Here is a 10,796-nt window from a genome sequence, read left to right as displayed (position 1 = left end):
GGGTGCCTGGCACCCGCGGTGTACAGGAGAGGAAACGGAGGATGAGCGAGGCGAGGCAGCCTGCCCAGGGCTACGCAGCCCTGGAGGAGAAGGATTCGAACCTGGGCTCTGAGGAAACCCCCACTCTGAAAGTGCTCAGAAACCATGGGAGGGGCAGCAGGCTTGTGGTTCCAGAAACTGCTCAGGAGCCCCTCCTGGGCAGGCCCAGGGAACCTGCATATAGCAGGTGGTCATCTGGAAGGCACCTTCCCCACCCCTTGTTTTTTTCATCCGGGTACCTCTCTGGCCTCAGTTTCTCCATCTCTCAGAAGCACCCTCAAATTCGGTGGTGTGATTAGCCTGAGGCCGGCGCTTCTCTCCGCAACAGACTGGGGCAGTCATGTCTTCCCTTGACCCACCCTCCTCTGGCTGGGGTGCCTCTACCTTGGAGTCCCTCTGACCCTGGGCAGCACCAGGGAGCAGTACTTGGGGAGACCACAGCTCTTCCTTAAGACCCCAGCCTGCCCACTGTGTCCTCACCCAGGCAACGGAGGGAAAGCCCCCATCTCTGTCTGTCTCCAGGCTGGAGTTAAACAACCCTGCGAGTCCCTGTGGTTGGTCATCTTTGCCTCTCCTGGGGCGGGATATGAGGGCCAGAGACGGGTCGAGCATCGGGTCCTTGAGTCTACAGAAAAGCCCGCCTCCCCTCCTGAGGTCTCGAGGCCCCTGGGCACCAGAGGTCCTTCCCGGCAGCCGCGGGTAGGAAGCTCAGGCTGGTAAGGGGGTGGTTCCCAAAGCAGCCAGAAGACGAGCCCTGAGTGCCCACGGTTTTGTCTCTGCCGCCACAGGCTGGCGAGGTCCCTGTGCGAGGCCTCAGCCCCACCAGGCCTCCGGGACCCGCTGCTGGGCTCTCCTCCCCGCTCCCATTGGACTCGGGACTCCGGGGGCTGTAGTTGTGGGAAGGGCCCTAGGCCCAGAGCTTGGGACTTCCAGGCCTGCCAGAGCCACTTACCATCTGGGGTAGTCTCCTCGCCTCTGTTTTCCTCTCTGGAAAATGGGGTTGGTGCTCCTTCCACCGTGGTTGTTCTGAAAAGTCAAGGGAGGCGGCGGGCGGCACTCGGATGGACGCGGCGCCTGGCCAGCACCGGGCGGCTGGAGGTCTCTCTCTGCGATGACCCGCGGCGGGTGCAGCCGGCTGCGCCCGTGCGTCCGCGCCGCGGCCCGGTGCCTCGGCCGTCGCCCGCTCCCGGAGGGAGCCGGTGAGACGGTTCCTCTGGAGTGGCCACAGCTCCGAGGGCGACGGCGTGCGCCGGGATGCACTTTTGTCCCCGCACTCGCAGCTGCAGAAGTGGGAGGGGACTCCCCACCGCTTGCCAGTCGGGCCTGCCCCCTAGACCTCCGCGGCCAGGGGCAGGGGCTCCCTCCCCGCCAAGGCCCGGCTTCCCAGGGAGCGGGACGGCGGAGACCCGCTCTCACTCAGCGTGACATCGGGCGCGCTGCCGACAAGGCCACGGGGGTGGGGGGTGGGGCTGGCATTTTCTTACATCTTGAGACTGAACCTGAGAACTAGAGAGTTCTGTCGCTCTACATTTGGCATTAAAAGCGTATTTCGTTAGGTGTAAACGTTACAATAGACCACAATTTTGTAGCCTTGACACCCGGGGTCCTTAAAACAATGACGAACCCATTCTCTCGCGGTTTCTTGGAAGCCCCGGGGTCTTACCGCCCCGGTATACACACGCACGCAAATATCAGTACACACAAGCGCACACACACGTGCACACACGCACATACCACACTGGCGCGCGCGCGCGCACACAGCCCCTCACGCTCGCGGTCCAACGCGCTCCCAGCCGCGAGGCAATTACGACCCTCGCCGGGCGGTGATTGGCCAGTCTGTTTCCCAGGGGGGCTCCGCAGCCAATGGGCGGTCCCGCGGCCGAGGCCCCGCCCCCTCCCCGGCGCGGCTGGGCTTGGGCCCCGGGAAGGGACCTCGCGGGGCCGGGCCGGCCACGAGCCCCGCCTGGGCCCCCGGCCGCCCGCCCGCCCTCGGCCGCGCGACCGCCTGCGCGCCCGGGTCCGAGCGGTGTCTCGGAGCGGCGGCCGCGCTCGGGGCCAGCGCTGCCTCCTCGGGCGGAGCGGGCGGCCCGCCGGGCCCGCGCCGCCCCGCCCCGCCCCTGCTGGCCCCTCCCCCGGCCTCCCCGCCCCCAGCGGGGCCGGCCCTGGCGGCGACCAGCGCGGCGCCGTGAAAGGCGAGCGAGGCGGCTGCCCGGCCGGCTGTCGGCGCGCACCCGCTCCCGGCCCAGCCCCGTCCGGCGCGGAGGCCGCTGCCTGCCCCGCGGGGCCCGACGCCAGCGCTCCGGGCAGCGGCTCCGGGCCCGGCCCGCGCGTGCGCCGGGGAGCCGCGCGCCCCCGTCCCCGGCGGGGCCCGGGAACCCGCCGCGCCCCGGCCGCCCGGACCCCCGAGGAGCCCGGCCGAGCCCGACGGACCCGCGGCCGCGATGCCGGACGAGCTGACGGAGCCCGGGCGCGCCACGCCGGCCCGCGCCTCCTCCTTCCTCATCGAGAACCTGCTGGCGGCCGAGGCCAAGGGCGCCGGGCGCGCGGCCCAGGGCGGCGGCGGCGGCGGCCGCGAGGACGAGGAGGACGACGACGACGACCCGGAGGACGAGGACGCGGAGCAGGCGCGGCGGCGGCGGCTGCAGCGGCGGAGACAGCCGCGCGCGGGCTGCGGGCCGGGCGGGGAGGCGCGGGCCCGGGCGCTGCTGGGGCCCGGCGCGCTGGGCCTCGGTCCCCGCCCTCCCCCCGGTCCCGGGCCGCCCTACGCTCTGGGCTGCGGCGTCGCCACGCGCTGGTACTCGCGCTCGCACGGAGGCTACGGAGACGGCCTCAGCCCCGACAGTGAGTGAGGGCGCGGGAGGCGGGGGCCGGGCGCTGGGGCCCGGCTTCCTCCCCGCGCGTGTGCTCAGGGACTTCGGGTTCGTTGGCGCCCTTTCTGGGCCCCGCTCCTCCTTGTTTGTAGTGGGCTCTGGCGGAGCCCCAGCCGAGCCCCTGGTTGAGACGGTTTGGAGGCCCACTCCCCAGGACAGGGTCCCCACGCAGGGAGAAGGTTTCTCAGGGTCTCGCCCATCACCAGGCTCTGGAGAGCCCTTGGAGAGGAAGCTGGGGACAGGGGACAACGGACAGCTAAGAAGAGAAAAGAAAGGGTGGGGGGGGGATACAACAGGGGAAGACGGGACATGGGAGGGGGACACGGGCGAGGGTGGGGGGGAGCAGAGAAGAAGAGGGAAGGACAGAGAAGAAAGATGTTGGGAGAGGAGAAAGGAGAGAGGGGGAAAGAGGAGATGAAAAACAAACAAAAACCAAAAAGAAACCCCTAAGTGATGGAGAGGAAAGAGAAAAGAGAAAGGGAGGAAAGGGAGAGGGCCGGAAGACAAAGTAGAATCAGACTCAGGAAAATAAAGGGGGCGTTGAGCAGAGGGAGCCACTGTTGTGGGGGGCTGGGTGGGGGACAGAGGTCTTCCCCAGCAGCCGCGTCCCCAAAGTCCCATCTCCTCTACAAGCTGCAGACAGGGCTTGGGCAAGGGTCTGGGTCTCCCTCTTGGACCTCCCAGGCCCCTTGTCTCTGGCTGTGCCAAGCAAGAAAGCTGTGTTCTGAAGCCCCCAGTCCCACCCCTCTCTCCCTTTTCTGCCCCTCCCCCTCCCCTGCCTTTGTTCCCTGCTGAGGGCTCAGAGGCTGCGGGTGGGAGTTTTCAGCCCCTGAACCTGCTCACCCCTCTTGCCTGGGCATTCGGGCCCCTGAGTTCTGCTCCCCTTCCCCAGGGTGGCTGCCTCCCTTGGAGACCTGCCCTTTGGAGGAAGACCCTGGGAAGAGGACTAGGAAGCTGTCCTAACCTCAGCCCGCCCCCCGCCCCGGGCTTTGCCAGCTCCCCCCCACCCCAAACGCACACTGAGGCCAGCTGAAAACTGTTCTAGGCTCTTACTCTGAAATACTTTCAGCTCTGAGCGAAAGTTAGCAAATGCTGGGGGGGAGGATGTCAGACCTCTGTCCCCTCTTAGATAACCCCCTCTCTAGTGTGGGATTGAGCCCTTTGCAAAGGGACCCACATCTCAGAGCCTACACCCAGAAGGTCCGGGCCCCTACCCACTTCCCTTCTGGGAAACTTGAGCAGGCCTCAGTGTTTGCCCTGAAGTTGAGTGATCCAATTGTAGTGCCCTTCTGGGGGTGTTGCTGAAAAGGGTCTCACAGGGCCAAACGTGTTCCGCTCTTGCCCCTGGGGTTCTTCTCCAGCTGCAGCCCCACAGGCAGCCCCCAAAGAGGCGGTCCTTCTTATTTCGTCTAATGCGGGTTGGGGGGTCTCTGTTTTGTACCAGAGCTGGCAGGCCTGGCTTGGCTTCCTGTGGCAAATGTGAGGGCCTCTGTGAATCTGAGGGCCCCCCCCCCATATCTGATTGCACACATGCCAGCCTGGAACTGATCCCTCTTTGGACACCATGAAGGCTCACGCCACCATGGTTGGGCAGGGACGCACGCAAATCTGCACACCTCCGCGGGTGCCCGGCGCATGGACCAAACCACAGACACGAGCCCACCAGTGTTTGCACACTTTGTGAGGGTGCTCACACTGCAGGCACACCGCTGCCTTCTGAGGGCTGGCCAGGCCAAACTCTACCCAACTGCCAGACTGCCGACCTATAGCCTGTGCACAGGAGGCTCAGCCCGAGGCGGAAGGGGACCTGGCCTGAGTGGGCCTCCCAAGCCCAGAAGTCAGGTGGCTGCGCTTTTCACTGGGCCTGGAATCTGGACCAGCATCCTGGGTCCTGGGCAGATGTTTTCACCCAGAGGCATCATCGCTTGCCAGCCCTGGGGAGGGAGAGGTGTCTCTCTCTGGGAGATGGTGTGGAGCTTGGTACTTGGCGCAGGAGCTCAGGGATCCTCTGTGGGCTTCTACACCCCTAAACCCCCAGGCTCAACCCTGGGCCTAATGTGTTTGGGGTGGGCTGCGGCTGCCGCGTGTTTCTACGGAGCCAGAGCTGCACTTGGCCTCGCTCCCTCTGAGTGTGATTTTGGGCAGAGAGGGCAGTCTCTGTGGACATCTGAATGAGAGGCACAGGAAATGGGGGTGAACAGTTACCGGCATTGCCTGGTTGGAGTTTGGTTTGGGGGGTTGTTGGCATTTGTTTCTCCTGCATCAATGGGAATATTTCTCTGCAGGCGGGGATTTTGCATCTGCTCCTGAGAGTGAGTGGGGAGGGTCTTGGCAAGTCTTTATTTCTGTGTCTGGGGGACTTGGCCCAGGGCTGGGTGCTAGGGATGAGGCCGTCTCTGTGCTGGTTTCTGGTGTGTATGTTTCTCAGGAGGACCATCCTTTCCTCCGCGAGGTGTACCTGCGGGGCTTTTGTGTGTTTTGATTCGAAGCCAGTGGTTACGGGAGTCAGTCTTCTTTACTGTGTGTCTGTTTGTATTTTTGTTTCTTGCCTTCCCTCTTCCCTCTGTTGCCCTCCCTGTGGATGTGCGGCTCTGAGCGGGAGTGTGTTGCCCGCGGTTTGGTTTGGAGCATCGCTGGGGTCTTCACGTTCATCTCCCCTCCTGGGGCTCTGCCTTTCTCCCTCCCAGGGTGAGATCTGCCGTAGGTGGGGCCGAGTGGGGACTATTTCCCTGCTTGTGGCTGTGGGTGGCCTCACGGAGGGGGGCGGGGGGAGCAGCCTCCAGAACAAACCCGTGTTCCTCCTCTCCCCCCTGCAGCCAGCGACCGGGACTCACCGGAGACGGGCGAGGAGATGGGCCGTGCAGAGGGCGCCTGGCCGCGGGGCCCCGGGCCGGGAGCGGTGCAGCGGGAGGCGGCGGAGCTGGCGGCGCGGGGCCCGGCGGGCGGTGCGGAGGAGGCGGCGGAGCTGGCCGAGGCCCCGGCGGCGGCGACGGCGACGGCGGCGGGGGAGGCGCGCGCTGGCGGCGGCGGCCGCAAGAAGAAGACGCGCACGGTCTTCTCGCGCAGCCAGGTCTTCCAGCTCGAGTCCACCTTCGACCTGAAGCGCTACCTGAGCAGCGCCGAGCGCGCGGGCCTGGCCGCCTCCCTGCAGCTCACCGAGACGCAGGTCAAGATCTGGTTCCAGAACCGCCGCAACAAGTGGAAGCGGCAGCTGGCGGCCGAGCTGGAGGCGGCCAGCCTGTCCCCGCCGGGCGCGCAGCGCCTGGTCCGCGTGCCGGTGCTCTACCACGAAAGCCCCCCGGCCGCCGCCGCCGCCGCCGGGGCCCCCGCCGCGCTGCCCTTCCCGCTGGCGCCCGCCGCGCCCGCGCCGCCCCCGCCGCTGCTTGGCTTCTCCGGGGCCCTCGCCTACCCGCTGGCCGCCTTCCCGGCCGCCGCCTCCGTGCCCTTCCTGCGGGCGCAGATGCCCGGCCTGGTGTGAGCCCCCGACCGGCCGGGCCCACTCCCCGCGGCCGGTGGGGACTTCTGCGGAGATGCGCACACGGGCCGGGCCCTGGCGGCAGCGGTGGCGCGAGGGGGCCGTCGCGTCGGGGAGGGGAGGGAGGCTCCCATGGCCCCCCTGCGCCTCGGGAGCGCAGGCTGCCCCCCACCCCGGCGGGCGGAAGCTCTGTCTGAAGATCGATCGGCCAGAATGTAAGAGAGGTGCAGGTGACTGCGGCTCCCCAAGCAGTCGCAAGGCTGGATCCCCGCTGGGAAGAGCATCACAGAGACAGTCGGCCACGCAGCCCGCAGCCCGGAGCCCCCCTGGGGACGGGCCTCAACCTCTGAGCAAATCCAGCCCATGCCCCTCCGGAGCCAGCGGCTGGGCACAGTCCACAGCAAATCCAGGCTGTCTGAGGCGCTTCATGGAGGGGACCACTCTCCAACCCGAACATCCCTGCCCAGGACTATGCATGGGCAGGACGGCGGGCCTCTGGAGCACTGTGATCAGCCTGACGGCCTTGACTTTGGGCCCGGCAGAGAGAGAATCCCACGGAGAGAGCCCCTGTGGAGGGGAAGGGGTGAAGATCCTGCCAGGTGGCGCTGCTGTCAGATTGTCCACTCCGAAGACAGGGCCAGACTGGGCTCCTCGCCTGGGCCGCAGCCCCGATTATCCCGGTGAAGACATTTTTTTTAAATGAATCTCCTTATTTGCGTATGGAATAAAAAGGGACGTTTTCTGGACAGTTGCTGCTGGTTTGTGATCACTGGGCCGGGCCCCTCCCCTGGTAACGGGCTCTGGTGGGCTCCGTCCCCCGCTGGCCAGAGGCAGGCGGGCAGGCAGGCAGGAGCCTGGGGCTGTGGGGCTGTACCCTCAAGCCCCTGCTTTCTCCAGACACGGAGGCCCAGCAAGACCTTAGGGGAAGTCAGGGGCGGAGAGGTGAGGGGCCTCGGGTGAAAGGGGATTCTGCGTCCCTGTTACTCAGTTCTGGGGCCGTCGCTGCAATCAAAAGCCAGGATCAGGTGAAGGCAGAACCCACGGGCTACTCACTTGGCACAGGGGCTGCCAGCTGTGTGACCCCCTGCGTCCACTCTCCCTCCCTGCACTGGAGTTGAGAGCCTCACATAGGGGTTTTTCCCTTTTGGCCAAAACAAAACTCTGGTGCCAGAGAGCCCAGCAAGGTCAAATGGGGAACGGGGCTCTGGCCTGGGCCTCACCCCCTGGACCATCTGCAGTCTCTCTGGAGCTGGGGGACTCAGACCCGTGGGCAAAGTCCCAGGTCAGGGCCTGTGTTTATGGGCCTTTAGGGAAAGCTTATTGGAAGCTTATTCCAATGGCTGGATCTCTGTGGCTGGTCTGTTGCAGGGTGAAGACAGGGGCCTCCCGCATGGGGGAAGGATGCCTTATTGGGTATGCTTCTCAAGCCCGGGGAGAGAGGTCACTCTCTTTGGTGCTTGAAATGGTCACTTCTGTGACACTATTGAACCTCCGTGGAAACCTGTCTCCGTCCCCTGGCTTTGGGTCTTTGGGTGGAACAGACTCCAGGCCGAGATGCGCAGCAGCAAGCAGGCCACCCTCTGGTGGCCTTGGCATTCGCAGCGGTGGCGCCAGACAGCCCAGGAGAAGGCGCCACGGGGGTCTCCCCCCGGGCAGGAGGTCCATCTGTCTGCCCCTGCCATGCAGCTCCCTGACCCGGAATCATCCCCTGCCCCAGCCCCTCCAGTCGGTTCCGGTGCCCTGAGGCCAGGCCCTGGAAAGCTCCAGCAGGGCCTCCTGGGGGAGGGGGCAGGGAGCAGTCCATGGCCTAGGCGGTCCTCGCTCCTCTGGGCCCTGAGGTCCCCACCTTCAGGCTCCCCGTGCCCAGGGCATAACGGGGGCAGCACCCTGAGCGCCTCAGGGGGCACCTCCTCCAGCCCAGCCCCCACCGCACTGCTGCACTGCCTCCCTTTGAGGGTTCAGTTTCCTCTCCCTGGGGGAGGGGAGAGCTGCCCCACGGTGCTCCTTTTCCCACGGGTTTCACTGGACTTTTCTAGGGGGGACTTACCATCTGTTTCTCTACAACGAGCTGGCTGCTAGCTGTTTCCAAAGGCCTTTGCTCCTAGCCAGCGGTCACAGGGGCAAGTGGGGTGCCAGGAAGGCCGCTCAAGGGGCAGCCCAGACCTGTCTCTCCTCCCTCCCCCTCTCTTGCCCCTTCTGCCCTCTCTAGGCCGCAGCACCCTTGGCTCAGGCTCCACCTGGGACCCTAGCCCTCTGTCACTTTTGTGGTGGCCTCACGCAGTCAGCAGACAGATCCCTGCCAGTCCCCAAAAGGGCGCACCCATCAAGCCTGGGCAGAGCTGCCCACACCGCAGAGGCCTCCGGGCCTGCGCAGGTGCTCGCGCAGCGGCCACCTGCTCTCTGCCGCTTTCCCTCCGCGCACCAGGCCGGCAAAGGCGGTGCGGGCGCTCTGTGCGGCGCGCTGCACCCACGCGGCTTTTCACAGCGGCGATGGGATTCCGCAACGGCCGTGATCCCGGGCTCTCGGACCACGAGTGGGATCATTTAAATCCAGGTTAAAGGGGTTATCACCGCGATGTAACCGTAGTATCTGACTGTGGTCCATGCGGGTGCCGTCCCGAGGTAGTGGTGACCAGAGCGCAGGGTGGCGCCGACGTCCCCAGGCGGCTCGCCCGCAGCGGCGGATCGGTCTGCACCAACCAGAGCTCCACGCCCGCCCGGGAGCCACGGGCGCGCGAAGGTGAGGAGCTGTGGGCGCCGTCTGGACCCTCGGATCCGCCCGCCGGGAAACAGCGAACCGGGCGGCCACCCGGCCTGGGCCTGTCGCGGAGTCAGAGGGAGGGTCTACGTGGCTGCCAGCGCGGGGCGGATTCGGGGAGAGAGGGCTGCCACTTTCCATGAAGAAGTGAAAAGTGGGGCTGGAGAGCGGCTTCCTCACCGCGGGGCTCCGTGCTGGGGCTCCGAGCTCCGCCGGGTGGGAAGGAAGGAGCCTGAGGAGGAAGGAGGGGCTGTTCCCCTGTGCGCTAAGGGTCAGAAGCTAGAAGCCTAATCCTGAAATACACAAAGTGGATCCAAGCCTGGATTAGACGAGCGGGGCTCAAGGAAGCTGGCTTTACCCCAGGATTATCCAGCCTCGGGAGGGTGGGCCCCAGGGGCGGCACAAACCCGAGAGAAGCGGTGTGGAACATGCAGCCCTAGAGGGCGCGCGGGGCCAGACTGGGGATGACCCTGGCTCGCCAAGCTCCAGAGCATCAGCGCCGGCCAACCTCATCTCGCCCACATTGGCTCCGCTCCTAGCGGGAGATGAATGGCTTTGCTCTGTCTCTACCCCACGTGCCCTGGCCCTCCCCAATCCACCAACTCTAACTTCTCCTTATGTGAGGCCTGATTCCAGCCACCATGTGCTGCCTAGGGCTTCAGGCAGTGTCCCTGAGCCCAGGTAGATCCACCAGGCTTTGGACACCCCTGCTGACCTGCAAGGATCCCCAGCCAAGTTCATGCAGAACCAGATCTGCTGAAAGGGACAGGCCAGTCCCATCCCCACCCCCCACCCCACCCCCAGCACCGGGTGGATCTCTGCCCGCTCAGCCCCACCTAGCCACTCCAGGTCCTGGCGGAGAGAGCAGGCAGCACCCAGGCTCACTCCTGCCCACCTCATTCAAAGCCCTGGTGAGGGGCTGATGGGTGCCCGGGGAGTGGAGAGTTGCCCTTCTCCTGGCTGGCAGTTCCCCGCCCCCACTTTGCTCCTAGGGGGACCCCTGCTTTTGTAGTCCTGCCCACCCAGGGCCTCCCCTCCAGCTGACCCCTCCTCACCAGATACAGGTCAGGGGCTGTCAATGGCCCCCAACCTCCTCCCCGCAAGCTTGGCCTGGCTTTGTGGGGAGGTTTCTCAGAGCCTTGGCTCTGAGCCTGCCCAGAAGGTGACCCAGCTGGGTTGAGAAAGAGGGGCTGAGAGCTGGTCAGGTGGGTACCAAGAGGGAGGCAGGAGGGGCCGGGCTGGTTTCTCTCTCTTTTCCCTGACTGTAGGTGTCTCCCAAGCATCCTTCAAGGCCTTCTGGCCTCATCTAGCAATTCTCAGAAAGGGAAACTGGGGCTCCAAGGGGCAGAGACTCTGGGGCAGGGACACCATGAAGTCACGCAGCCATCAAGGCCCAGACTCCCCTTCCTCCACCTGGCGCTATGGAGGTCAGGTGCGCCATCCTGGAGTCACTCCTCCCTGACAGCCTGCATACTCAGGCAGTGTTCAAGCTCCCTTCCCACCAGCTGGAATCGTCTGGCTCATTTCCTTTGGCCACGCCTCAGTGCCGGAGTCCAGCAAGTTGCTTACCCATAGAAGGGTCCCTAGCCTCCTGTATCCATTAGCTAGGAGCAAAGCCTGAACCCAGTGATCAAAGGCGGGTCCTCAAGGTGGC

At 65.6% G+C, this 10,796-nt stretch overlaps 1 protein-coding gene across 1 annotated transcript; it reads left to right on the top strand.

Annotated features, from left to right (window-relative positions):
• The first annotated feature begins 2,480 nt into the window (after positions 1-2,480).
• On the top strand, positions 2,481-6,387 carry HMX1 (H6 family homeobox 1). Its single transcript, XM_057706549.1, has 2 exons — positions 2,481-2,880; positions 5,726-6,387. The coding sequence occupies exons 1-2, from the start codon at positions 2,481-2,483 to the stop codon at positions 6,385-6,387; spliced, it is 1,062 nt and encodes a 353-aa protein (XP_057562532.1).
• The last annotated feature ends 4,409 nt before the right edge of the window (positions 6,388-10,796 follow it).

Source organism: Hippopotamus amphibius, chromosome 13 (genome assembly GCF_030028045.1).
Source record: "Hippopotamus amphibius kiboko isolate mHipAmp2 chromosome 13, mHipAmp2.hap2, whole genome shotgun sequence".
Lineage (NCBI taxonomy): Eukaryota > Metazoa > Chordata > Mammalia > Artiodactyla > Hippopotamidae > Hippopotamus > Hippopotamus amphibius.
This window is presented reverse-complemented; position numbering and strand designations above follow the sequence as displayed.

Bases quoted from the DNA above. Each gene is read 5' to 3' on its own strand.
- HMX1 (XM_057706549.1), top strand. From the start codon at position 2,481: ATGCCGGACGAGCTGACGGAGCCCGGGCGCGCCACGCCGGCCCGCGCC. The intron at 2,881-5,725 runs GTGAGTGAGGGC...TCCCCCCTGCAG, and splicing joins AGACGGCCTCAGCCCCGACA to CCAGCGACCGGGACTCACCG.